The sequence below is a fragment of the Strigops habroptila genome, chromosome Z (genome assembly GCF_004027225.2).
Source record: "Strigops habroptila isolate Jane chromosome Z, bStrHab1.2.pri, whole genome shotgun sequence".
NCBI lineage: Eukaryota > Metazoa > Chordata > Aves > Psittaciformes > Psittacidae > Strigops > Strigops habroptila.
Window position 1 is genome coordinate 99,825,772 of NC_044302.2, and position 26,686 is coordinate 99,852,457.

Genomic DNA, 26,686 nt, shown 5'->3' on the forward strand with positions numbered 1-26,686 from the left:
CAGAACGGAATGAAAAGGTCAAACCCAGGAGAGTGGCCATGCCTTATACCCCAGACTGATGTTGAGTCCTGCATGCTTGCTCTGATTGTCTTTAGTATTCATACACAGGTGAGAAGGGACTACCACAAATCCAGCTCCAAGTACGGACAGTGGTGTAATCCTGTGTTGCACAAGAAAGAGAGATGCAAGTCTTTCTTTCCCCATTCGTCAGCAAGGGTACAAGCTTTAACAGTCGTGGTGTTTTGGTTCTCTCCCACAGGAAGAGAGCAGGTTTAACTGTAGCCCATAGGGAGACTGTGGGCTGGAAAGGCTGGCATCCCAAGGCACACTGCAAGCAGTGCCACCACCATCTCTGACATCTTCCTGGAGGGCGAGGAAGACAGGTTCCTCAGTTGGTTAAACTGTCCCTTAAAATCAGACATATTTACATTATTCGAGCACTGAACCACACTCTTGCCACACAACCTTAGGTTTGAGACTGGATGAGTCCCACCATATTTAGCAACTACCTTCATACATGTGCATAATTGTGCTTCTATCATCCAGGTATCCAGACCTGAAATGGGAGAAAAGGCATCTCCTTCCCTCCTTCTCAGCACAAGAAGAGCTTGAAGAGCTTGAAGAACACTACCAAGAAGCCTGCAAAAGCCAGCAATGCCTCAGTTCATATGCTCCGTGCATATGCACTGCACATGCAACAAGCAGCTCCATAAATAACATAAAACACTTTCAGAAATACAGTCGCCATCACTAGAACATTGTTTTCCTTGGGAAGAGTACTCCCTTTGTTTTTCAGTCCCAAATTCTCATGGCTACAAAGGGGCAGGGACGCTTCAGTTGCAAGTTTTCTAGTAGTTTAACAAATACCTTGACAAACTTCACTATGTTTATGGTGGTTGTTGACCTGAAGGATTTTATTTCTATTAAATACATGCTTTAAACAGCCAACAGTCACTTCAAAACACGCAAAACTGATCCCCATACCGGCTGCAACATGGCTCAGAAATCATAAATTTATGTAAGAAGTAAAACTTCCCCTAGGACAAACAACAGGCTATTCAAATGCATTTGTTCAGCAACTGCTGAGAACACTCATTTCTTCATCAGGCTTTGTGAATGCAGCACACACCGACATAACCTTATCTTACCTCATCTGGGATTCAGACTATGTGCTCATACAGCCGTCGTGCCATGCAAAGAAGTACAGTCGGCTTCTGTACTTGGGCTCAAGTGCCACGTCTGGGTGAATCAAACAGTTGCACAAAACAGTAAGGACCTACAAGTTGTCTTAGATCTGCATGGCATAGCCAGACCACATCCCCATTTTTGGGAGGTGAGGATCCCGGGCATTAAACACCTCCTTTGGAGGCCTGGAGCCCTTTATTACGAGCAGATCAGGAGCTGCTTCAGCCGGTGATGCTGAATGTGACTGATTTGAATGTCACGTGTTGAATCACACCACGGAGCTCCCCACCTGCAACCTGTTATTGGCCAACATCAACAGCAGACATCAGTTGCTCAGGTCCACGTTGGGAAACAGCCATCTAGCAAGCCTGCTGCCAGAACAAGCTTAAGGATTGGAAGGAAAATGAGATTGGGGCCATGAATTTGAAAGTCAGGTTTTGACTATTTAAAACAAGCCATATTCTGGCATCTATTCTATGCAATGTGCTATAGCATCATGCCAGGCATCTATCCTGGCACCGTCAGTGGCAGATAGTATCTATCTCACATAGGGAGTTATTTCAGACTTTATTTCACAGACGAATAACTTTCTACTGTTCAGCTTTTAGCCAAGACTTGAATTAATAACTCTGCTCCTGAATTCTACCCAGCGCTTGACCCAAAGACAACCTACTGGCTTGAGCTCAAGCTTTGCACAAGGGAACATGTTGGGGAAAGCAGTGGGAAGGAGAGGGGTGGGAGTTCGGGTGCCGTGCTCTGCAGTTGTGCATCTTGCTTCCAAATGTCCATTACACTTACCCAATACATTCTTCAGATCATGGGATGGAAGAGAGGAAAGAGTGATAGGGGACTACCTGCAGCATCAAAATGGAACCAGACAATCTCCTGACAAACATTCTGCTGGCATGAGAAGTGGGCTGAAGTATGAGAGTAAGTTCACCTCATGGAGAGGCCCATTACAGCAGCAGCACATTGAGCTATTGCTCTAGCTACCAAGCTACATCTAGAAGGTGTACCACTAACTGCACAAATGTCTAAGCAACAGGTACTGTGAACACGGGGAGAACAGGGAAGTAAAGAAAAAAAAGAAAGGACAAAGAGAACATACCTCGATAGTAAGAGCCCTAAGCTACTTCTCCTCCATCTCACTGGATGAACTGGTGGGAGTCACCGACACTCCCCCTTCCTTCCCTGAAGAGTCACGGTGAAATCCTTCCCATCTCATAAGCCAGTGATTTAGACTGGAGTTATACAGGTGGTAGCAACGTACCACAAATTCTTTGGGTTTGATTGGTTCTAAATTGATTCTTGGGAAATCTATTTTTAGGCCGACAATTGCATTTTTCCATGGCACTCAATCACCCTGCCTCACACCCCAATACTGGGCAGAGCAAGAAAAGGCAGCCACTGTTGGCAAAAGACAGAGACCAACCCTCCAGCACAGGAAACAAACAGACCTGAGCAAGGAGCAGACCTGCTTTGAAGTATGAGAGTCATAAGTCAGCCACTGAGGTATCTAAACCATTTTAAGAGCACATCAGTATTGAGCAACATGAAGTTCTCAAGAACTTGACTCCTGGTAGCTCTAGTGCATGGTCATCCTGTTACTGCAACTATAGGAAGAAGTTCCTAGAGGAACTCGTGCTTTGGGTGCTGGTACGGGAAGGGAGGCTTAAAGACATACTGCAGTGAAGAACAAGGACCACTGTTCAATCTGCAGTTGCATTAACCTGCTTTCACTGATCTTCTAAAGTCATGCCCAAATATAAGTAGGCACGCAATTGCACTAGATACAATGGGACTAATCACTCACTGAAACTAGGATTGTGGTCGGGTACACAGCTCCTCACAGCTTTCTCCCAAAGCAAAGAGCCCAATGCACACACTTCTGCACAAACGACCAGGACTTGGCCTTCCAGATCTCCAGGATGTAATGCTACAGGTACAGAGGTCAGAGACAGGACATTCCCAGTCCCTGTGTATAGCACCTGAATCTCGCTTCGGTTTTTAGAAATAGGAGTATAAATACTAGTGTTTGTGTAGCGTAGTTTTGGTCTGTGCTCAACACCTGTCACAGCAAGTTCTTGGTTCATATCCAACACTTGCCTTTTCCATCAACTTCAATCTACTCCATAACTCTATTCCATACTCAAACTACTCGGACTCTACTCCATACTTTTCAATCTACTTCACACTCCACTTCCTTCCTACTTTACCCTGAATCTTAAGTATTTGAAGACCTGACACTTGCCATTGCTGCAGCAGTAGTCATAAGTGAAGAGTTCTCCTTTTTGGTCACCACAACCTTACATGCTTTTCTCCAAATCAGTCAAGTTTTTACCATTATAGCAGCTACAGATTTGCTAAATCTCTCAGTTTTATTATTACTCTTAAAACAGGATTTAGAAGTTTACAGAGCTTGGTAAGTATACTTTTTCTTAAAAAGAGCATAACTTCAGTTTTGTGTAGGTGAGAAGCTTTAGCCTTGTGAGCGTGAGAAAAAACTCCTGAAAATGAGTTGTTTATTGATCAATTCAATGATTAGAGGCCCAGTAAATACAACTTCCCAATGCTCTGCCATCTTTTAAACTCTCCCTTCTGTGTTTAGATTATGTTGTCTTCTGCTTCACACTCTAGATTTTGCAAAATCCTTTTGAAGACCTCAAAAATCTCTATTTATAAATAACCACAGCAGAGGGGAAAAACATTGTAGTGTAAAGTATTCCTACAAGCAAAACACAAAGCCCAATGATTTTATCATGTGTATCTTATACTAGAGCTAAATGTTTATAAAGAGGGATTAAGACTTTTTTCTCCTCCCTGACAACAGCTATAATAAATACACTGCTAGAGAAAAAATGTGAAATAGAAGATGTTCACTCAACACTGAAGGAACATGTTTAGATACAGTACTGTAAGGAACTTGCAGAAGAATCTAACAACACTGAAGGAACATGTTTAGATACAGTACTGTAAGGAACTTGCAGAAGAATCTAACACTATAAAAATTCTGAGCTCCAGCTTGCTGCCAATGTCAAGATCTCTCAAAGTAAAACTTGGGTGAGCTTTCCTTTGAGATGTAGTCAGATGGTGTTTCCAAGCTTCATTAAGTGATTAGTTAGTAACGTGAATGATAAATGTTTCACATGTTATCAGACAGCACCAGAGAAATAAAAGCATCAGGTAGGGTGCGAACATTCAGCCCTGCTTCTGCTGAATCTGAGTAAGAGCATGATGACCAGAGGGAAAAAACAATAGCTGCTCTGGCTTAATACCTGCCAGGATGAATTTATCATGCTGACAATTTCAGATAGCTGTGGATTGGGACCCTGAGTTTACACCTGATCTGTTATGCAATTCCTAAGGCATTTTGACCTGGCATTATTAGCTGGATTTGTTATCAAACAGCAGACTTAAGTTTTTTATCTTTTTATCTTAACTCACCTTTCAAGAGTAATTGTTATCCATTATAATACTAAACCCAACAACCACATGTGTAATTCAGACCTAACTCATGCTCCAATCTATTTGCTAATTTAATTTTTTATGTAAATGTACCTAAATCAGCAAATATATCACTCGCGCTAGTTCCTTGTAGTCACTTGTAGCCTTTGTAGCCATAGGGGAAACTGCACCCCCTGTTACTAAACCCTTAGTTTGTGAACTCCGAGAAGGATTAAGTTCTTCTCTGATCCCCCCTGCCCAGCATCCCTGTGCTGCATCCAGCTGTCCCAGTCGGACGACACAGACTTTCTGAGGTGGAGGCGAGACAGAGCCCTGCCCGGCTTAACAGCATCAGACCAGATGGAAAATGTCTGGATTTAGAGATTGAAGAAGAGTTTATTAGACATACTCTCACAATGAGGTGAGACTTCCCCGAAATTGTGCACTTTAGAAGCGTCAAGATGTAAGACTTTTCTTTTTTTATAGAATGCTATGCAACATCCCATCTTAATAATTTGAGCTCCACTAGCAGTGTAACAGAGCTGCTTGTGAATAGTCCAGAAAGGAGTGCAACAGGCATGTCTGTCTCCACCGGATCTCTCTACATTCTCCCTCTCTCTCTCATATACAGTTGCATAGGTTTAATAGCTTTTTCCTGGACAAAGGAATCATATAATGTATTCTCTTCATCTTCTGCCAGATACAGTACTCCTGTCGTCATCTTGTTGAACCCAATGCAGTTGGACCCCACTCTGTGAGACAACAAATGTTTTTAATTGACCTGACATGAAGCAACACCAAAGACTCTGTGGTGTACGGCAGCAAAGATGGGCTGGTAACGCGGCACCTGCCTGTTTAAAACCCACAAAATGAGAAATTGGATCTGGAATTTCAGGTGATTCTGTCTCAAGATTAACCTAGCCTGCACTCAGGAGAAAAGCTGTGCTGCTGTCAGGAGGGCAAACGCCTTTGGAATACAGTGAGATCCGCAGGATGTTTAAAACGCACCACCCGGTGGTAGAAAGCTTCATCTACACTTACGAGTAAAGACCGCACAGTTTTATGCAAGCAATGAATATTGTCCACAAATGCTCTCTTTTCTCACACATTTCAAGAAAGAAAAAATAAACTATTTCATTATACTGTCTAACAGAGATTACTCACATAAAAATGAAGAATCCTAAGAATCCTAAACTGAGCCTAAAATGAAAAAAGAAGCAAGGGCTTGGTACAATCAATGTATGCCATTACCCCTCTGAAAACTAACACATTTCTTCCGTGTTAGATTTTAGAGGGATAAATTTAATCTGCTCCTTCCGGGACACGACTAAGTTCCTCTAATCCTGATTGCTGTCAGCAGAGATGCCTTCATCTCCCAAAGGCAGAAACACAGTTCTGCCCTTGTCATATTTGAGAAACTGGATAACGTATGCTGGAATGATGTACAAGGATCAGATATTACTGCTCTTAGTCTGTAATAAATGATTGGACTTGCTAGTAAAGACAGGACCAGACCAAACTAAATCCTCAAGGCTTGGCACTCCTACATATTGTGGAATATTGGCCCAGGAATCAAATGTCATTGCTTGTGCTCATCTTTAGTAATAACTTGAGAAGAAAAAACAATATTTTGAAGCACAGCAAACTGTGTTTATGCATGATCCAGCACAGAACCTGGTTTTGCACTTCTGGGAACATCACAGTGTAGGCTTTAAAGTGAGTTCAGGAACTCCAAAGAGGAAAGCAATATATTCCCCCAAACCCCAGAGCATCCATGCACCTTTCAGAGGGGGATACAAAGTCACCAGCAACTCACTTGATGACACATAGTCTACACAAAGCAATTGCCAAGGGGTCTCAACTGTTCAAGGTTTAACTGACACAACATAGCCCTTTTGGCAGCAGCCTAACAAAGCAGACACATTTCAAAAGGGCAATATAGAGCAGAAGCACATATTTGGATAACACACACATAACTCACCCTAATTAGAACACCTGGGTTCATTTTAAACCTAAAGAAGGGACTGCACTCTCCCTAAGCAAACTGAACATCCTTTAGAGGGAGTGTTTATACACCAGGCACTGCAACCGGACAGCACAGACAGGCAAAAAGAATGAAATTTACTCCCAAAACAAGAGCATTTTCCCTTCCTGCCCCTGAAAATACAGACACTGAACTTTAAAACCTGGAAGTTGAGGAAGAAGTTGCATGTATTAGAAGTGCAATACATTAAGTCCCAGTAACCTTAGGGGAAAGGATTTTGCTGTTTCACTTTAGTGTTACAAAGCCCCTCATCAGAGGCTCTTACAGGAAACAAACAGGATAAAAATGGAATGATACGAGAATAAGCAGCTGGCTCATACAGCAACGAATGGTTACTAGCAGGATGCACAATCATTTGTCCTGATAACACATTCATAAGTTATCTGAAAAATGAGATGGACATCATGATGCGTTTTGCAGAAAATACATCATTCTTCAGGATGGCCAAATTCAACTCTCCCAGCTGGAATTACACAAGGATCTCAAGAAACTGAGTGATAAAAGGGGGCACGAAACATTACGGGCAAAATAAAGTGCATGAAGGTGATTATCCTTCATGTGTACATAAACAGTGATGAGCTCTCAAAGAACTGTTATTGCACTGAGACAAGATTTTGGAAAAACTGTGGCTAGTACTCTGAAAATAAGAGTTCAGTAATTATCCACAGACAAGAAGGAAGAGGGAATTAGTTATTATGGAACTAAGAATAGGAAATATCTTGCTTTATAAAATCCATGTGGCAACTGTATCTTGAACAATGAAACACCAGTAACCCTAACTTACTATGATACAGTAGAAAGGAAAATGTATTAGATGAAAATCTAGTTTGCTGCCTTATGGCAGGCGGGCTTTTTAATCCATATAAACAGTGCTAAGTATTTCTAGTCGTTATAGACACCGCATCCATAAAAAAACCCAGGAACAGGGATCAGCATACTTCAACTATTACCCACCAGTTGTAACAACACTTGCCTTGACCTGAATTTCTTGCTAGGCTAGGCAGCCAGGTTTTGAATAACCCGCTGTTGTTCACAATCATCACAGCTCATGCCAGAGGAGTAGCAAGGAGTTGTGCGTAAGCAAAATTTTGACAGTGAACAGAGGGTGAGAAAGAGTAAATGCTGAAGTTTTTGCTACTATTTTAGTCTACGCAGCACAGTACAGGCTATGGAGAAGTGCATGCTGCCTCTGACACAGGATCTGTCCAACTAACTGTGAGCATCTAACAGTCATTTACATCATAGCAAGCTACAAGCTGCTCTTGACAGTAAAGTGAGCCTAGAGCACAGTCAATGGCCACCTCATTTCATCCAAACCTCATGTACATCATGTCAAATGATTCATAAGTTCAACTCCACTGCCTGTGAGAGGCAAGACAACTTGCTCAGATGTGTACTTCTCAGATTAGCTAAGCACAGCCCCACCTTAAGTGACCCAGGAGACAACAGATGGTACTCTCAGAGGAAGTTAAGAAATGAGTTGCTGGATGTATGCAGTCACAATGCAACTTGGAAGGCTAGCAGATTTGGTAGAGTTCTCTAGAAACTACCTAGTCAACACCAGTTATTCCTCAGCCAGGAAAAACAGTCTCTCCAAAAACAAGCTCTGACTTACCAAAAGTAACAATTCCCACAGCGATTTACTTTTAACATAAACAAACAAATGAACACCAAGCCCTTTTTTTATCTCTTGTGTTTATTGTTCTTTTGGGAGGCACAATGGAAATTTCAGCTTTCGCTCATTTATTTGCCCTTGCAAAACAGCAGGGTACAGGTTATAGCCATCATCTACAATCAGTATATACTTCAGGTCTCCATTTAAATTTTAACATTTCCTGATGATAAAAGAGGCACACGTGCCAGACAACAGCAGCAACTGAAATAAGAAGAGTTTAAGGAAAACTTGCCTACAAAGCTACACTGACTGCTATTTTAAGGCAGGTTCGGTGAAAGTTTGACAGACAATTTCCTCAGGAAATGAAAACAATAATTTTGCCTACAGAAATACATCAATTTTGATTGAAAAGAGGGTTTTAGAAAATACTTCATCAGTGTGAAATTATTACACTTCCTTTAGTTAGAAAGACAGTAACGAATCCTTTTGTTCAGAATTCAGACTTCTCAGCTATTCCTTTACCTTGCAGGAATGGCACAAAGCGAAGGCAGGCAGTGATGCTCTATTGTCACAAAAGGCAGAAGTTTCTCAGGGAATTAGTAATCCAGGCAACACTGCAGTCTCCAGAATCTCTCAGGCTGTGTTCTCAATGATAACAGCAATACCTTGTCCACCACCAATGCAAGCTGACCCAACTGCATATTTCCCACCACGACGCCTGTAAAAACAGTGAGAGTGATTTACATTTATGAAACCACAGTAGTTGTTGTCCTGATTTTATGAAAGGAAACTAGCCATCAACTTGGTACTACTAAAGATGACATTTTAGAGTGTATGTTGTTCTTTTTCTAGGACAATATCATTAAGCCTCAACTGATGTTGAAATATTTCTGTAGAAAAAGAAAGAGTTGCATGTCTGAGCCTTTTGCCATCTGAAAGATTTTATGTTATACTGTTCTTAGGAACACAATAACATTACAGGACACTTGTGGTTTCAACACCACATAATAAAAGTGGTGTAAATAAGACAGAATTTTATTGCCAAGGTAGCTTTTTAAAGCTAAGTTTTCTACAGCCACACTCCAAGAAACAGTTTTCTGCAAGGTGCAAATTAACTGAAGCTTTCTGGTTGAACATTAATGTAGTGTTCCAAGTACAAGCAAAAAGATACAGTGATCTCTGCCCTGAGGGTGGAAGGTGGGAAGGAACCAGGAAAATTCAGATTAAATGGTGCTAAGCATATCAGGCAAGCCAAAAGGAGTTAAAATTTCTGAAAGCGGACTAAAGGAGAAACAAGGTGATGACAAAGCCTTTTAAATGCACTCTGGTAAGAAAAGAACAGACTTTGTTCAAAGGCCATTTCAAAAAAGGAAAGCTTCCCACTGGCTACTGTGGGGTTGGATGAGATGTAGAGGAAGCAAGAATCCTGTAATGAGACCAGAACGGAATGTGAGGCAAGCTGCAGGACCTGGACTAGTGCAGGAAGGTAACAAAGTGTACTTCAGTGAGGAGAGTTTTAAGCCAGTCAAGGGGAAGATTTTAGTCACACAGTATCCATGCTGAAAGTCTTTTGTATGGGTAAATACATTAGCACTGCATTCACTACCAGCAGCCATCCGCTATGTACATACCTCAACTCATGAACCAGATGAGCTGTGATCCGTGAGCCTGATGCTCCCAAAGGATGACCTATCGCGATGGCACCTCCATTGGTATTGGTTTTCTCAGGGTCAAGGCCCAAAACCTTTTCGACAGCTAGGTACTGAGGTGCAAATGCCTCATTCACCTAAAACACCAGAGGAACAATACAACTGTTTGTGTCTGACTTGCCACACAAGCCTTCAGCAGCATGTGTGTACACAAGATGAAGCGCACCTCATCTATTGTCCAGGTCATTCTGATTGAGAAAAATATTAAACATATAAAAGCGTACTCAGACAACACACAAATTATCAGCCCAACCCAATGTAAATTCAAAACCTCCTGGCACATGTGATACAAAGCAAGTATGTAGTATATTTTGCAAAAAAAAGGCATGGCGTATTCTGATGCAGTGTGCTCATGAAGAACCCATTGCTCTGATAAAAACTGGCCTTGGTCACAAATAGAGAAGTGTGACTAACTTAACGGTCCAGCCAGCAGAGTAAACTTCATGTCACATGAGGATCTTTTTCCATGGAATGCTATCATGCCATTTCCACATCCACATGCCTGAGGTTTTTGGGTGTTTTTTGGTTTTGTTTTTTTTTTTTTAACAACTGTGCAACTGTTGAAGAGACTAGATGGAAAGAGGTCAGGCAGGCCCCAGACATGAAGAAACACCTACGCTGTGATGGTGGGCTACATGTGTGAGTGGAATGTTTCTGCTAAAAAGATCAGGAGCAACCTCATTGCTCATATTATAACTCCTTACCTCTACTAAATCCATGTCCTTCAGGGTCAGGAGCAACCTCATTGCTCATATTATAACTCCTTACCTCTACTAAATCCATGTCCTTCAGGGTCAATCCTGCTTTCTTCAGAACCTCAGTAATTGCAGGTACAGGGCCTAGCAGGAAATTGTATGCACAGTTACTTAAATAAAAAATTAACTAAATAAAAGCTTATAAACATGGCATACATAGGATAGATTCATAAAGCCTCATCAGATTTCCTCCCACGAGCCTCTGTGCAGCCAATGAATTCTGGATATGCCACTCACCTGCTTTATTAGGTAGTAATAGAACTCCCAAATCTCAAAACTATTTGGCAGCCTTCTCAACACACTGCCAGGGAAAGTCAGGAGTGTCACTACTGCTGCACAGTTGGTAAACACAGACATAGCTTTGAAGTCAAGAGAACTGACAGTCCCCAGCCAAATAGAACATGACAGTTTTGAGGCTTTCTCTTTCCCTGTACTCTTGGTTCAGCTTACTCTTTCCTCACAACTTGCAGCCTCCAGGTATACAAAATAGAAAAAGGCAGGGTGTCCTAGAGTTTGCTGGTCATGTGTTTAGTTACGGGTATTGTTGTTTTGGTTTTCTTACTATTATTTATCTGAAAATCTTCTAGTAAAAAAAAGAAACTAAGAATAAAATGTTCCCTTGGACCCAGGTCCCAGCTACTGAAGACAATTAAGATTTTTTCTGGGACTATTACAGAATTTGGCCATAAAACTATTTCAAAAAGAAAGCTGACACCTAGTATAACCCACTACGAGAGACTTACCTCTCAGCTACCTAAGGAAAGAGACACTCAAAGAGAATTTGAAAGCATTAATGTGCTTGTAGGACAAAGATATTGAGATGTTAGATGGTCATTAGACAAAAAACCCCAATCCTAAAACATTAACAATCCTAAATGCTATCTCACTCCCAAAAAACTGGTGTTAAAAACTCAGAGCTCCAAGAATAAAAATAATAAAAATAAGTAAATGACCAAAGAGACAAAAAAATTAAAAGAAGAGGACCAGTTCAAACCTCAATGGATTATCAGAAAGCCTCAGGCTGCCTAATACTAGACTCTAAATGCATCTCATTACAGATTTTAGTATGTCCGTTACCCGTGAGAGTAATGGGAGGGTCTCATGTGGACAATACAAAGACCATTAATGACAGCTAAGCAGACTTTTTTCCCTCTGTCTCTCTTTCTCTTTTCTTTAAAAACAACGAATTCTCTCACTAGACATTGTGAAGCAGGACTCCCCACCACCATCAGTATGTGAAAGGGCAGTTGCTCAGACTGAGCTCCTGTTCTCAGATCTGTTGCTGTCATGTCGATGAATCTCCTCTGGTCTTTTTGAGATGCTGGGGACAAGCTGTGCTGTTAAGGAGTTGGGATACTAAATGTTTCTGCATATGATTTATGAAGTTTTTAAACAAGCTAAAAGAGTTGCCTGACCTTGAAAGAATGGGCTAGTTTAGAAAGCACAATGACAGCATGAAGTCTAGCGAAAGAAACCCTCCCTCTACATTTGCTTTGAAGGTTGTGTTAGTCAGATAGTCTGATCAAGAAAACAAATCTGACAATGCTTCATTTGCATTTCTACTGACACATGGAACCAGCCAACAATGACTTCTCTGAACAGAATGCCAGAAAGGAAAAGATGCCGGGATACAACGCTGTCTACAAACTAAACAGAAGGGAAAATCCTGGGATGTCTGCATTGGCTTTGAGGGTTTGTTTGTGTTAACAGCTACTTGATTAAGAAGCATAAAATATGGGACTGAAAAAAAGAGAAACGGTTGGTTTGCCAAAATGATATCTGAACGGATGTGTATCCTGGAATCCCATCTTAGGTTGAGCAACTAAGTAACTGCTGAAAGGCGTACATTTAGCCAATACTCCTTCAACAAGAGGTGGGGAAGACAACTCATAGTAGCCCATTTAATAATGGGATTTAAAGCTTCAAAGCTGGGAAACTAAAGAAAATTTCAGGAGAAAACTGGTCTTAAAAAACATTGAGAAAGTGCCTATTTTTTTGACTAACAGAGAGAGTAAAAAAGGAGAAAAAAAAGGTACCTGGGAGACTATAGTTCAGTGATAATGTTGTAGGTCAGGCACTGCACATACCCTTTCAGCCAAACCAAGGAGTAAGTCACTCCCTCTGAATAAGAGGGGTGGAGTGACACAGTGGAATGGACAGTCTCTCTGTAGTAAGCTACATGAACAACTTCAGAGCCTTCAGACCCAGCACACTGCAGCCTCTCTTTCTTTCCATAGAATGCCCAACACAAGGATATTTTAATGCTGCTTGATGCTATAAAATAATGTGCTTTATTGCAACTTACCAATGCCCATTATGGAAGGATCACAGCCAGATGAGTGATACGCTACTATTCTTGCCAGAGGAGTAAGACTGTGCTTTTTAAGTGCTGATTCACTGGCAAGGATGACTGCACCAGCTCCATCACATACCCCCTTGCAATATGAGAGAAAAGCATTCTTAGTGGAGAAAACAAAACCAAACAAAAATTCCACCACACTTTAAACTACATATGCCCCTCCGAAAAATCTTGTGTCCAAGACACTAATATCAACATTTAGCAGACAATTGTATTAGTGTTTATTTAAAACAATGAACTACAATCTTCCGCTATTCTGTGGACTGTGAAAGTTAAATAGAGATGTTTAATTAATCTCAATATTTTAGAAAAGTAAAATACATTTTTGCCACTTAAAGTCTCCCTTATACTGGAAACATTGTTCTGTTGACTGGCAAGAACATTGTTAATATTGTATAATACATGTATTAGTAATTATAAAAGATACTTTACAGACACTCATACTTACTGTGGCTATGATCTATTTTAGGCAGGAATTCAGATTATATGATCACAGTGGTCCTTCTGGCCCAAAGATCATTAATCAATTGGTGAAGATAATGACTGTAAGAGGAACAGTCTGTAATAACATGGTGCTAAGCACCCGGTCTATTCTGTGCAAGAGCAAAATGTGGTTTGGACTAGAGGATACTAATTGTTGTACAAAGACGATCATCAGTGACAGACTCACCAACATAATGCATGATTTGTGAAACAAATAGTCAGAAATCATTGCCACCAAAAGAAAGTACAAGAAAAGAAAGTGGCTGTACACAGCCACTGCAGGTACCAGCCGTGTAACTCAAGGCTGAAGAGGAAGTGTCAATGCCTCACTAAAAGAACATGGCAATCCACAGAACCAAATTTTAGGACACAGCAGCAGACTGAAGGATCTCCTGTCATCTTGGAGCTGGAGCAGTCAACCAGGGGCATTCCATTGCAGAATTAGATATCACTTTTGTCACGAGACACCACTGATAGCCAAAGGTGGCTCACTGAGACATAAATACACTGATAGTAAATTTGGAGAACCTTAGAGGTGACACTTTCATAACCCAAGGCTTTGACGTACTCACTGAAGCATTCCCAGCAGTGACTGTTCCATCTTTTTTAAAGACAGTTGGGAGTTTTGCCAATTGTTCCAGAGTGGTCTGGGGTTTGGGGTGCTCGTCCTTTTGCATACTTTCTTTCCCCTTTTTCGTTTTCACTTCAATTGGTGCCATCTCAGCATTAAAGTAACCAGCATCATGAGCTGCAACCACAAAAAGGAAAATAAAAGGAGTCTGATAGAAATATCAGGCTGATTGCGCAGCATGACCAATAATCCTATTTTCATGAGCACACAACTTTTGCTCTATTTTAACCAAGAGTTCAGGGACAGTACTGTTTATACTTTATTTTGCTTAAATAGGCTGGTTGGTGTTTTACTGTTTGTTCAGGTTTTTTTTAGAAACTGGAAAAAAACCCTACAAATACATACTCAAAATTCTCCACAGAAAGTCTCAAATATTAAAGCTTTAAATTTCAGTTTTAAATAAGTGAACTCTTCTTCCTTTTTTTTTTTTGTTTTAATAACTAGATTTACTTTTTTTATACACGTCCTCCTGTATTGTTGCTTTATTCTACAGCTCTGTCCTTCATCAGAAGGCAAGAAGCTGTAAATCTCACTCAGAAAGGAATGTGGAAAAAATCCTGAGCCACATTTTCTCTGTTGACAACCAGCATAAGCTATTGTATAACAATTAAAACCCTGTCCAAGGGGCTCCCCCACAGGATCTCAAGTCAAGTCATGATCCTAGAATGGAATTCAGCTGCCTATGCAACTTGAAACAGTTCAAGACATTGTAGGTACCTAAGACGCCCATAAGAGGGCCACATCACTCAAGACGACATTAGGGGCCAATATTCACGCCCCAAAACACCACCTTTCAAGTTCACGCTGTTGATGTGAATACACAGATTTAAAACCAAAACGATTCCTATCTCCCAAAACTGAACCAAGACTCCCAGCCTCTTAAAATCATCCCACAAATGCAACTCTAAGGGATTTAAAACTATGACAGTGAAATTGCCGTATCTGATGTTGTTTAGCTACCTCTGAACTTCTCAGTAAATTCTACAAAATCTTTTTCTTTCCTGATTAACCACAGGTCTCTCTCTTTAGTGTAGAATAAGATTAACTGGTCATAACAAGCAGACATAAAAACAGCAAGGCAGAATCCTTGAAAACAAGAAAGAAGCAAAAGCCTCTTCAGGGGAAGAGTTTCTAGCAAAGGCTGCAGGAATGGCAGGAGTTAGCTAACAAGATGAGCAGGGAAAGCAACATATGACTATGAAAAGTTACAAAAAGCACTGCTGCACACACTGAAAAAATTCCAAATCTTCCTTCGAGACTAGCAGCTGTTAAAAAGCAGCATCATTAGAAGCTAAAAGTATACTGAAGTCTTTGTTTCTCAGGTTCACCTTCGGGTTGCAATGCATTTTGAGGTCCCAGTACAACCACTACATATTCTATTGGCTTTTGGCCTACCATCCTGTTTACATTATCGATCAAATTCACAGTAACCCAATGACTCCCAATTATGGCTTTGGCCATGAAACTACCCAGAGAACAGGTTTTAAACAGGTCCTGAACAAGTATCCCCTCTTCAGATTCCATCTGCTCTAACTGATTGAGGTTTGCAAAAGAAAGAAAAAGGATTTAGATCAGAGGGCATGAATTATGCTATCTGCAAATCAAAAGACAAATTACACCAAGATGCATGAGCTACACAAAACTTAAAAATACTTCGAATTGATGCTAAAAACTGTCTAGATTTGAAACTAGTATCACACAAACACTTCAATTCCTAAAGTTACTAACCAGCTTTGCATCTCTGTTGCGTTTTGAAAGCGTATCGGTCACAGTCCTCTCGCGTGATGTTGTACTTTGCAGCCAGGTTTTCAGCTGTAATCGCCATAGGTAATTTAACATGCGTATCTGTTAGAGCTGCCCACAATGTGTCTTCCAGCTGCATGGAACATAATCATAACAAAATTATAAAGCACAGCAGTATTAACATTTATTATTGACAGGTTCTAATTATTCAGCAGCCTCTTGGAAACTAACGTCTCTTTGTAAAACTAATTCAGATTACCTATGGATACTTTATTTAAATTAGAACACACTCCAAAACAGTTTGCAGGTTCTTGTGTGCTTGTTTCAGCTAATAGACATTGTGCTCTAGTGCGGTTCTTTCTACTCACATGTTGCCCTGAGAGATTTGGGAAAAGCCCATGAGTCTTAGCATTTCAGTGTATTTCACTGCTGCATGAATTATTTATTAGAGACCTATGAGAAAACATGCCTGTCTTTCTGGTTACCAAAAAGGAAAGGTGAGGAACTACAAAAAGGCACAGCAGCCTACTGATTCTTTGGGTCTTTCTCTACTATCAGGTAAAATCACCTTCCTGGAACCAAAGATTCCTGTAGGGAAAACCTCTTGGGTGAGAGAACACCCAAGTCTAACTTCACTTAACCTGACAAAGGCAAGCCCAGTCAGTCCAGGCAGGTTTTGTCATTTCTCTGTCACCAGCAAAGTTCTGCAAGATCAATCACTCATTCACCTGCAACTGTGTAATTCAATTATCTTCATGATAAGAACCCAGTGGCACCTAAGCAGACTCAGTACATCAGCAACCTTGTAAAGGTTTTCTTTGTAGGATCTGAGTCACAGTGCCACAGTACCACACGAGACTCACAGAAGAAAGTTAATATTTCACATTCATCATTTTCATAAAGGAAAAATAGCAAAAAAACCCAAAGGACTGAAAGACTAAAATATCCTAATTTGGCATTTTGATGTTGGTTACAACCTACTGAGTAAATGGAAATCATCAGAGCAGAGCTGGATCCTGCTGCAAATTTCCCACAGTATTCACTAAGGATTTGTCTTCAGAAGAAAATGTAAAAATAACTTATTTGTCAATGGATTTAAATTCAAGTTTCCACTTTAAAAATCGAGAGATGCTTATAACTTGGAGGTATACATGTTCTTTATCAGTCTATCCACCCACTGCTACCCTTACTAGCTTTACTTAAACTGTGTATGCCTCTATTTCACAGCCTTTGACAAGGTTTTATGTTATATACAGTAATTCGATGGGATGTACCATGTGAAGTAAGTTTTGCGTCTCATGAGTTTATTGATACGTTTAACATAGAACAGGAATTCAAATATTTGGTTTGGGAAAGCTAGAAAACTAGCACGTCTAACAAAATTGCCTCAACCTACCGTTATGATAATGTTTGAATACTGGATAAATGCCTTGAACAACTAAATCTGGATCTAATCTCAAGTACTTTAATTTGCAAGGATATAGTACCTACAAGCCTGACATTTTATGTTGCTCTGTAAACATGACTTTGTTCAGAGAAAAAAAAAAAACCAAAACCAAACAAACCAACAAACAGGTAAAAAAAATAAAAGTACCAGACCTTGAGTTCTGCTCCTAATCTGGTTCCAAATCGAATGTTTCGAACTGCGTAAGGAGCCTGGCTCATACTTTCAGCTCCACCACACAGAACAACTTCTGATTCATTAAGGCAAATTTCCTGTTAACAGAAAAACAAAACAGATCTAGGATTGAGTTTGCTGGTTTTGTAAGACAATAACAACTGTTTTAGAAAAAGACCTCACTGCCTACAAAGCCACATATAGAGAACGTATTCAAGCTTAGTCATGTGTACATTTCTGAAGGGTTTACCCTTCTATTAAGACTGGGGTCTGTCTCTTTCATGACGTGCTCTTTCCTCCTGCTTTCAGCAAGGAAATGATTATACCAACGATGAAGGAAGAGAATATGGGTGCACATATATGACAGGATGGAGGAACAAAGCCATTAAGCATCTGCATGCTTGTGTGGATCGGTTCACAGATGGTTGAGCTTTTTCTTTTTGAGCTCCCAATCTTCTCAAAAGGAACACAAATTAAACCACAAAGCCTGAAGCTAGACCTTTTAAATCTAAAAAATATGGGACATCATTTTATAAAACGTTAGACATCCAAGCTGCCAAAATAAACCCCCAAAACACATTAATTCAACACTGGCAAAGCACAACCTAAAAGCCCCGATTCCTAAATGCATCATAAGACCACTCAAAAAATTGTGCTTCCTTAAAATAGTTCACTCAGGTGGACAGTTAAGGTTGTTTGTGTGCTGGAATGGAAGCAGATGAAGTGATCTTGATATGCATTTGAGATAATTACTTAGTAATTAGCATGACTGATTTGTAGTCATACAAATGAGATGCTTCCAAGATGCTTCCTATAGTTACCAAAAACTTTGCGCACATATGAGCAGCTCAGAACTGAAGCTAGAGCTTTGTTGTGTGCCAAAGAAATGCGAAAGCATTAGCTGCACTAATGAAATGCCATCTTTGGAAAAGACCTCACAACCACACTTTCAATGTAAGTGGTCAAATTCTCCAACAGATTTTTTTCAGTGAAGACCAACATGTATATAGCCTTTGCAGAAAGCACAAGAAAAAATAGCCAAATGGATATTATTGTAAACATGTAACCTTAAGTTTACATTGTCTTTCACATTTTTTCGTGTAGAGGATCAGACCTAAAATGATTCTCTAGCCAATGGGAACTTTCAGGAGTAAAAACCAACCAAACAAAAAAAAAGCACAAACAAAAGCCAACTCTGTGGTTGCTCAAATATTCATAAAATACCCTTAAATTTTGTAAAGTCTAGACCACTACTAGTCATAGACCACTGGTCTGTATGAACAAATGAAATAAAAATCACCATAACACTGTACCGTCTTACTCAGTACTCAGTGGTTTTGACCAATCGTTCAAAGAGAAGTTGATTTTCTTCTGTTTTAAAAGAAGTGACTCTACAAATTACCTAATCCACCAGAGGGATTGGATCTTTGAATAAAAACACACTTAAAAAGCACAGCTTGCTTCTAACATAGCTAGTAGATGAGATTCTATACAATGACCAAAGGGTGAAAGCCTCCTGTTGTGGTTCTGATGCCCAGTAATTCCAATTCGTACAAACAGGATCACAGAATGCAACTACTGAGCGCTATGTCACTGGCTAATACTAGTTGCATTCCTTATGTTAAACTCAAAAGAGCTATAATGATGATTTTTAAATCCAGCCACAAAATAAGGCTCTGCGGAGGCTGAACTCTTCCACAAGACCATGCAGGACAATAGGAATTTTCTAATAGTGGTAGCTAAAAATCATAGAATCATATCATAGAATGGTTTGGGTTGGAAAGGACCTTAAGATCGCATAGTTCGAAGCCCCCTGCCATGGGCATGGACACCTTTCACTAGAGCAGGTTGCTCCAAGCCCCTGTGTCCAACCTGGTCTTTAACACTGCCAGGGATGGGGCAGCCACAGCTTCTCTGGGCACCCTGTTTGGGTTATGGAATAATATTAATGACTCATCCCAAGCACGAAGTCCATGTTTCTACACACGTCTCTTCCACGCCTCTTCTCTCATTAACTGGCTGATGTAACAGCCTGATAAAGGTTACAACTAATACAGAAATACAGAGCTTTATACCTGACATCCATTGGCAATGGATTGGAAACCAGAGCCACAAAGTCTGTTGACAGTGAGGGCTGGAACTGCGACAGGAACCCCCACACGTAGACCAACATGTCTCGCAATATAAATTGCATCTGCGGAGCTCTGCGGACAGAACAAACAGGTTTTGTTACACTCTAATTTCTTTGGAGAGTAAAAGTCCTGATGAAAAGTCAGAACATGAAAAGACACAATAGCGTACAGCAGAAATCCTGCTAATCAAAAAGACACCATCCTATACGATCAAAAAGGGCCAATGTACTAACATGCTTTTTAAAGAAACTGTGGGTTATAAGAGTGAGAAATCAGGCCAAAAATGGGCCTTCAGATGTTAAGACTGAAGTCAGCAACTCAAGTCTTACGTTTTCCCTTATCCCTTATTTTCAAAAAAGTATACACACAACAGACTTAAGAGCAGATCCCGACTGGTAAGCAGCAATTATTTCAATGTAAATTAAAATTGCCCAGACTAACATGGGGAAGGCCCCCCAAAACCAGCCAGTGCGGAAAATGCAGTGATGACATTGCTGCTTCATATCCACTTAGTGAAATTTTGTAACTGTGATGTTCTCATTGGACACTGGCCTGATCTAACAATGAAATCTCATTCCTCCAAAGCTTTTCAAAGACCGATCTATCACATTTCTGTTCAAAAAGCAAATACTGCACACAGAGCACTTCAGAACCCACTCTTTTAATAAACGAGGCTCCAACATGAGACAAAACAAAAACAATTAGGTTGCTGCATTTCAACCGCAGATGACAATGAGCAGAGGTATAGCATAAAAAATTCTAACAGCACTGCGACAGGTTTGTAATGGATCTTTTTCCAGAGAGAATACTTATGGTCTTGGAGACCATGCCGTAGGCTAATATTATAAAGACAAAAAGTTCTGTGCACAATGCTATATACTGATCCAAGTTCAGAAAAAAATATATAAAAATTAATCAAGCCAGCCCTGCTGAAGAAGGGGAGTTTAAAATGTTCACACTTCATAGATATTTAAACTTCATCAAATAATACTTAAAAGGAATTCAGGACTAAAAAAAGAAAACCATAGAATCACAGAATCATAGAATAGTTAGGGTTGGAAAGGACCTTAAGATCATTTAGTTTCAGCTCCCCTGCCATGGGCAGGGACACCCCACACTAAACCATGTCGCCCAAGGCTCCATCCAACCTGGCCTTGAACACCACCAGGGATAGAGCATTCACAACTTCCTTGGGCAACCCATTCCAGTGCCTCAACACCCTCACTGTAAAAAATTTTCTGGGAGGGGGGAGTATAATGCAAAGGAAAAGAAATTTCAACATGAAAAGACATTTTATTAGGAGAACTCTATTTTTTATGTGAATGCATTACAAGAGATTTGGATGCAGCAATATCTTTTTCTTTTTTGGCCCCAACTGGTTCTTACAAAAACCTAAAAAGTTGAGTAAAAGAAGCTGAGATGGTAGCTGTAGGAGATAGAATAATCAAAAGCTACTCTTTTGGATGAAAATCCTTCAGAAGGAATACTGCATGCTTGTCCAGTTATCATGGAAGTTCTCAGGATTTTGTTTCTGCTGCACCCTTCAAACAGTGCAAAATAAGAGTGCCCTCCCTCAACAATGGTGGAGTCAGAATAAAAACAAAAACAAAACACTCTTTGCTGTCCTGCCTAAAACAAAGACCCTCACCTAGATATGTGGATAACGGCAGTTTTGCAATGCTGATGCCCTGCATACAATAGCATCTACACCACAAGCTCTTTGGAAAAGATACGATTGTCTAAATACCTCCGCCAATCAAGGCATGTATGCTTCCAGCTCAAAATAAGCTCATACTCAGTCAAAAAAAATCTATAGAAAACTAAAGGGAAATGGACTCAAATTACAGTCTCCAGAAAGAAAGGAGATTATACTGGATTATACAATCCAGTGAAAACCTCCTGATCATTGAGTTACACAGCTCAAGTCAATAAAATAGGAAAAATGTATCAGGGATTAGCAACTAACCATTTAAAGAACGCACATTTTTCAGAAGATCAGCTTGTCCTAGTTTAAACTACCTTTCGTACTAAAAAAGAAAGCTAAGACTTGCTCCCAATAATATCACAAATCATGTGGGGAATGTCCCTTAAACACGAACAGGAAACACTACACTATAAATGCCACTTCATTTCCACCCATTTGGTTTATTCTTGGCTGCAAACAGAGGTAACTATCTATAGGACCACACTGAAGGAGACGACTGAAGTCATCACCAACCAGCAGATTTTCCATGCTACCAACCTGCATGACATTGCCGACGACAACACTGTCAATGACCTCTGGAGAGACCTTGCCAGCAGCCAGCGCAGCTCGAGCAGCATGTTCTGTCAGGTCGGTGGCTGTGAAGTCCTTCAGCAAACCTCCATAGGTCCCAAAAGGAGTTCTCTTTGCTGCAACAATGAATACACCTGCAAGAGAAGCAAGAATTATCTGGATGTGCAGAAGCTAACAAACAGAAAATCACCAAGTCAGCCTCGACATCCTACATTCACAAGGAACTTCGTAAATACAGGCAATGTGAATGCACACAGTTCAAGACAAGATATAGCATATAGCAATACTTTAGACAGGGTCTTTCTTGGTCAGAAAGGAAAGCTGGGAAGATTCTAAAAATGCCTCCTTTACACAAAGAGGTTTCAAAAAGAACAGACACTTTGGATACCATTGGACGATGGAGGCTGCCACACCACATCAGACATGAGTGCTAGCATAACGAAAGGATGAAAGTAACATCCATGGAATCCCACAGTGCGCACCTGTGAAATAATCAGTTGAGGAACAGGTCTTTTAAAAACCAAATAAGCCATTCCCTCATCCTAGAAAAAAAATTGGCATATTTTTGGCTTATACTCTGGAACAGTTTTCACAAAGGGAAAAAAAAAAAAAAAGGCAAACCAAAACTTTTTATATGCATTTTAACTTTGATTCCTTTAACTTAGGAGGAAGAATAATCTCTACTCAAAAACTCTGTATTGTTTCCAGAATTATATAGGCCATCTAAACTGTATTAGAATCAGCCTTCCAGTTTCTCAGAAGAATAATAGAGTTTGATAGAATCCCAGACTGGTTTGTGTTAAGAAGGGACCTTACAGCTCAACCAGTTCCAAGCCCCTGCCATGGGCAAGGACACCTTTCACTAGAGCAGGTTGCTCCAAGCCTCTGTGTCCAACCCGGCCTTGAACACTGCCAGGGATGGGGCAGCCACAGCTTCTCTGGGCACCCTGTGCCAGCGCCTCAGCACCCTCACAGGGAAGAACTTCTGCCTCAGAGCTCATCTCAATCCACCCATCTCCGTGGCCTCCTCTGGACTCACTCTAACAGTTCCACATCCCTCTTGTGTTGTTGCCCCAGAGCTGGATGCAGGCCTGCAGATAGAAGGGGAGAATCCTCTCCCTTTCAATAGATGAGAGAGCATGTGCAAGCACCTGTGTACTGGTGCACTGGCCAGAAGCAGTCTGTAAGAATTTTGGCTTAGGACAAGATGTCTCTGAACCAAATCAAACATTACTGACTGCGTGTCTCTGCTTCCATGTGCAGCAACAAGCAGGAGGCAGCCTGTGAACTCTCCCCCAGTTGAACAACAGAGCTCATACCTCCCTTTTCTACAGCTGCCATGAGTTATTTTAAGTAACACTGGAAAGATATATAGATAAAAGAATGAAGGCAAATGAAAACGTTCATTAAGCTGCTCATGAACACTGTTTTCAGGCTGTTAGGGGCTGCATGATCCACACTCTTTGCCTGTTTCGTCACTGAGAGAGTGTTCCTCTGCTGCTCACAGACCTGGAGCCCAGGCAGCACCATTTCTAGAAAAAGACTTTCCAAACTGGTGAAGGTCAAGCTTGTCCTGCTGACAAGGGCTTGAACGCAATGTCAGGATCTGAAACTTGCAACAAATACACCGAGAAGATCATCTGGGAAGTACCCTGAAGTGCACTAAGCAAGTAATGAAGCTTCAAGGATAGAGATGAACATGAAATGTGGCTTTCAAAGCCATGTAGACAGGAAACTAGTGTGTCACCCTCACACCGTGATGCTGCCCAGGGGCTTCTTTCTGGGGTACCCCAAAGACCTTAGAAACAAATCTTTGCTGAAGATACTACTGCTGCTCCCTTAAAATGCAGTGCTGACATGGTAACTATTCAAAACCTGGAAGAAGCAGAATTGATTTCCTCAAAGGAATAAATAGCAAGTATACCTCCAAAAAGCCCACTCTTCAGGTTTTCTAAGCACAGAGGGAACACCACAGTCATTAAAAACATGTATTTCAAGAGGCCTCTGTATATTCAGACGTCTGAAAAGTCACAAAGCTGGTATGCAAGAAATGTTCTGTACCCAGGTTTGCAACAAATGATCAGAACTGACCCCTTGTCCACACAGTGAATGCTATATCTATCATCGGTCTTCACCTTTCATTTATCATCATGCAGCTGATAGCAGCAAGTAATTCAATTTAATCCAAAACAATTCTTAATGCATTGACTGAGCATGTTGTACTTTGGTTGTACATATTAAAATAGACCAACAAAAAACCCTGAGGAAAACTACTAACAGAGACAAGGTGTGAGCCCCTACAGGATTTTTTAACAAGGGTGAGGATGCTTTAACTGATTTATGTCTATGGAAAACTACTGTGTTCAATACAGTCATGCAGAATTAGTCCCTGCACTCTCTTAAGTAATCTGGTGGCAGATTTAAATTTATGCCAGTAGTTTTCAGCTAACTATCCAAGATGTCTTGTATTAACAATACTTTATGGAATGTTAAGTTTGAGTCTTCATTAAATGTTAACAACGTTGGTAAAAAAAAAAGGACCCTTTGCTCTTTTAAGGGTTATCTCACGTTCCTAAGCTTATCTTTCCTGTGGCAAAGCAGGCCTTGACACTCATCCTTCCACATGCCTCCCTCGGTCTCCCAAAATTGTGCCATCCAAGCTAATTACACGGGTTTGCTGCAGATCAGCTCAGGGATCTGGCCAAGCTAAATAAATTTGTTTTCCTCCCTTTTGGCCAGGTTGCTGGTAATGCACGGTATTTGCTGAATCACACACACAACGTTGCTGCCTTACAAACAGTCCGGAGGCGAGGATGGAACTTTGCTCTTCCACCACACTTTCACAATAACATCTCTCTCTTTCATCGAGGTTACTCACTGCTGCCCACTTCTCAACAGCACTACGGAGCCAACACATAAGCAAGAGCAGATCAAGGACCAAGGCAGCTGAAGACTAACCCAGAGTTGGTGGAAAACGAGGGGTCATTTGGATCAGTTCGTGCCCAGCTCTTCCTACGTCTCCAATAATTAGTACTGTCCTGAATTACCATGGCAAGACTTCCAACGTCTGCAGTTTTCCAAGGTGATAAACAGTTCAGACAAGTAGATAAACAGATAAATAGGTGATGAGAGCAGAATATTACAAAATGCACAGGAATCTGTAAATTTTGGGGCTAGAAAGCAAAGGACAGGCTGAATCCTTACCAAACAATTCGATACACCTTCTAAATCTGTTTTGCTGCCAAATGGTGATCGGCTATTATAGGCCTGCAACATTTTCGAACCCTCCAACATTTCTCAAATGCATTTGGTATAAAAATATTTTGTTAGGTCTTATTCTGAAGGCCTAAAAAACAATCATTTGCTCCCAAAAGTTAAGGAGCAAAAACAGTGTATGAAAAATACTGTGGCAAGACATAAGATAACGAAACAGGCACATAAAAGCAACATCAAGCAAGTATTCTTGGCAAAGCTGCTCTCTGTATTACCCAGCTCAGTAGAGCAATACAGAATTACTGCCACACTGACCTGACAGGCTTTTGGCACTGAAACCTCAAACCACAACTTACAGGTATGTTATTAGTTAAGTGCAGTCTGTCAAGCAGCAAAGCACCATCAAATAGATAAAAGGCCCCATTTCAATACAGTTCAATGTTGCTTTTAAACAAATCAGGTATTAAAGGGTGTGTTTATCTAATTTTAAGAGGCCCAAGGTAGAGCATAAAATACTTCTTCACAGAAAACATTTTGAGGACCTGTTGGCACTTAAGAGTTTATCCCGCAGCGTTCATGCTAACACAGTTAGGGGTGGATAGGACTAAAGAAACTGGCAGTCGCTGCCACTTCAAGCACCACTTGTAATGACTTCTAGCCACCGCACGTTAACACGGGACACACACACGCACCCTTTGCTAGAGGTCGATTTGTATTGTAACTGGCTTAAGCGCCGCAGGAAGTCAAACACCGCCTATTCTGTCGAGTAAAACGGCGCTCAAAACAGAGGGGTCTGCGACCCGCACCACGCACCCCGTCTCCAGCTGTGTTTTTTGAAGGGTCGCCTCTATTTCCAGCTGCTTATGCTGACACGACAGCGGGAAATCACTCGGGGTGAGAACAAGGGAGGGAACCAGGAGCAGCTCCAAAGGCTCCATGTTGGAGCCACCCCAGGGACGACAGTCGGGGCAGCCGCGCCGCCGCCCCTCACCGTTGCCTCAGACCCGGGGCAGCAACACCCCCCCCACCTCCCGGCCTGAAGCACACCCACCCCCCGCCTCACGGAGCCCGAGGCCGGGCCTCGCTCCCCCTCGGAAGGACAGTCAGACACCCCCCGTTTAAGCCCCGGGGTGGCGGGAGCCGCCTGCCCGCCGCGGGCTGCTCGGACCCTCACCCCGCAGCAGAGCCATGGCCGCTCCTGCTCCGCGCCGCTCCACCGTCTGCCGCGCCCCTCTCACCCGCCGCACATTCGCCACCCTGGGGGCGGACGGGGCGGGCACGCTCAGAGAGCACATTTAATGACTTAATTAATTTGTTTATTTTATTTCGTCTCGAATTGATTTGATTTCTCCCTCCTCTCTTCCCTTTTCCCTGCCCCGCGCCTGGAAAGGGCAGCGCGGGTTGTAGCGAATCGGAGGAATCGAGCGGGCTGCGCGGACCTTGAGGTGTTGCCCTGGCAACGGCGGCGGGAGGCCCGGGC

General features: G+C 41.4%; 1 protein-coding gene across 2 annotated transcripts; it reads right to left on the minus strand.

Moving 5' to 3' along the window:
• Nucleotides 1-8,348: 8,348 nt before the first annotated feature.
• On the minus strand, nucleotides 8,349-26,434 carry ACAA2 (acetyl-CoA acyltransferase 2). 2 transcript variants are annotated; one of them, XM_030470702.1, is made up of 10 exons: nucleotides 26,381-26,434; nucleotides 21,961-22,127; nucleotides 19,662-19,790; nucleotides 17,568-17,684; nucleotides 15,954-16,101; nucleotides 14,167-14,342; nucleotides 13,058-13,187; nucleotides 10,766-10,836; nucleotides 9,920-10,074; nucleotides 8,349-9,006 (listed from the first exon to the last, which is right to left on the minus strand). In XM_030470702.1, the coding sequence occupies exons 1-10, from the start codon at nucleotides 26,394-26,396 to the stop codon at nucleotides 8,922-8,924; spliced, it is 1,194 nt and encodes a 397-aa protein (XP_030326562.1). In that variant the 5' UTR covers nucleotides 26,397-26,434; the 3' UTR covers nucleotides 8,349-8,921. The 2 variants fall into 2 exon arrangements, with proteins under 2 accessions (XP_030326562.1, XP_030326563.1); XM_030470703.2 differs by lacking the exons at nucleotides 8,349-9,006; nucleotides 9,920-10,074 and adding an exon at nucleotides 10,095-10,674 and having other exon boundaries at nucleotides 10,739-10,836.
• Between the last annotated feature and the right edge of the window lie 252 nt (nucleotides 26,435-26,686).

Bases quoted from the DNA above. Each gene is read 5' to 3' on its own strand.
- ACAA2 (XM_030470702.1), bottom strand. The intron at 10,837-13,057 runs GTAAGTTGCAAT...ATTTCCTGCTAG, and splicing joins TCCTTCCATAATGGGCATTG to GCCCTGTACCTGCAATTACT. The intron at 10,075-10,765 runs GTAAGGAGTTAT...CTGGTGTTTTAG, and splicing joins AGGACATGGATTTAGTAGAG to GTGAATGAGGCATTTGCACC.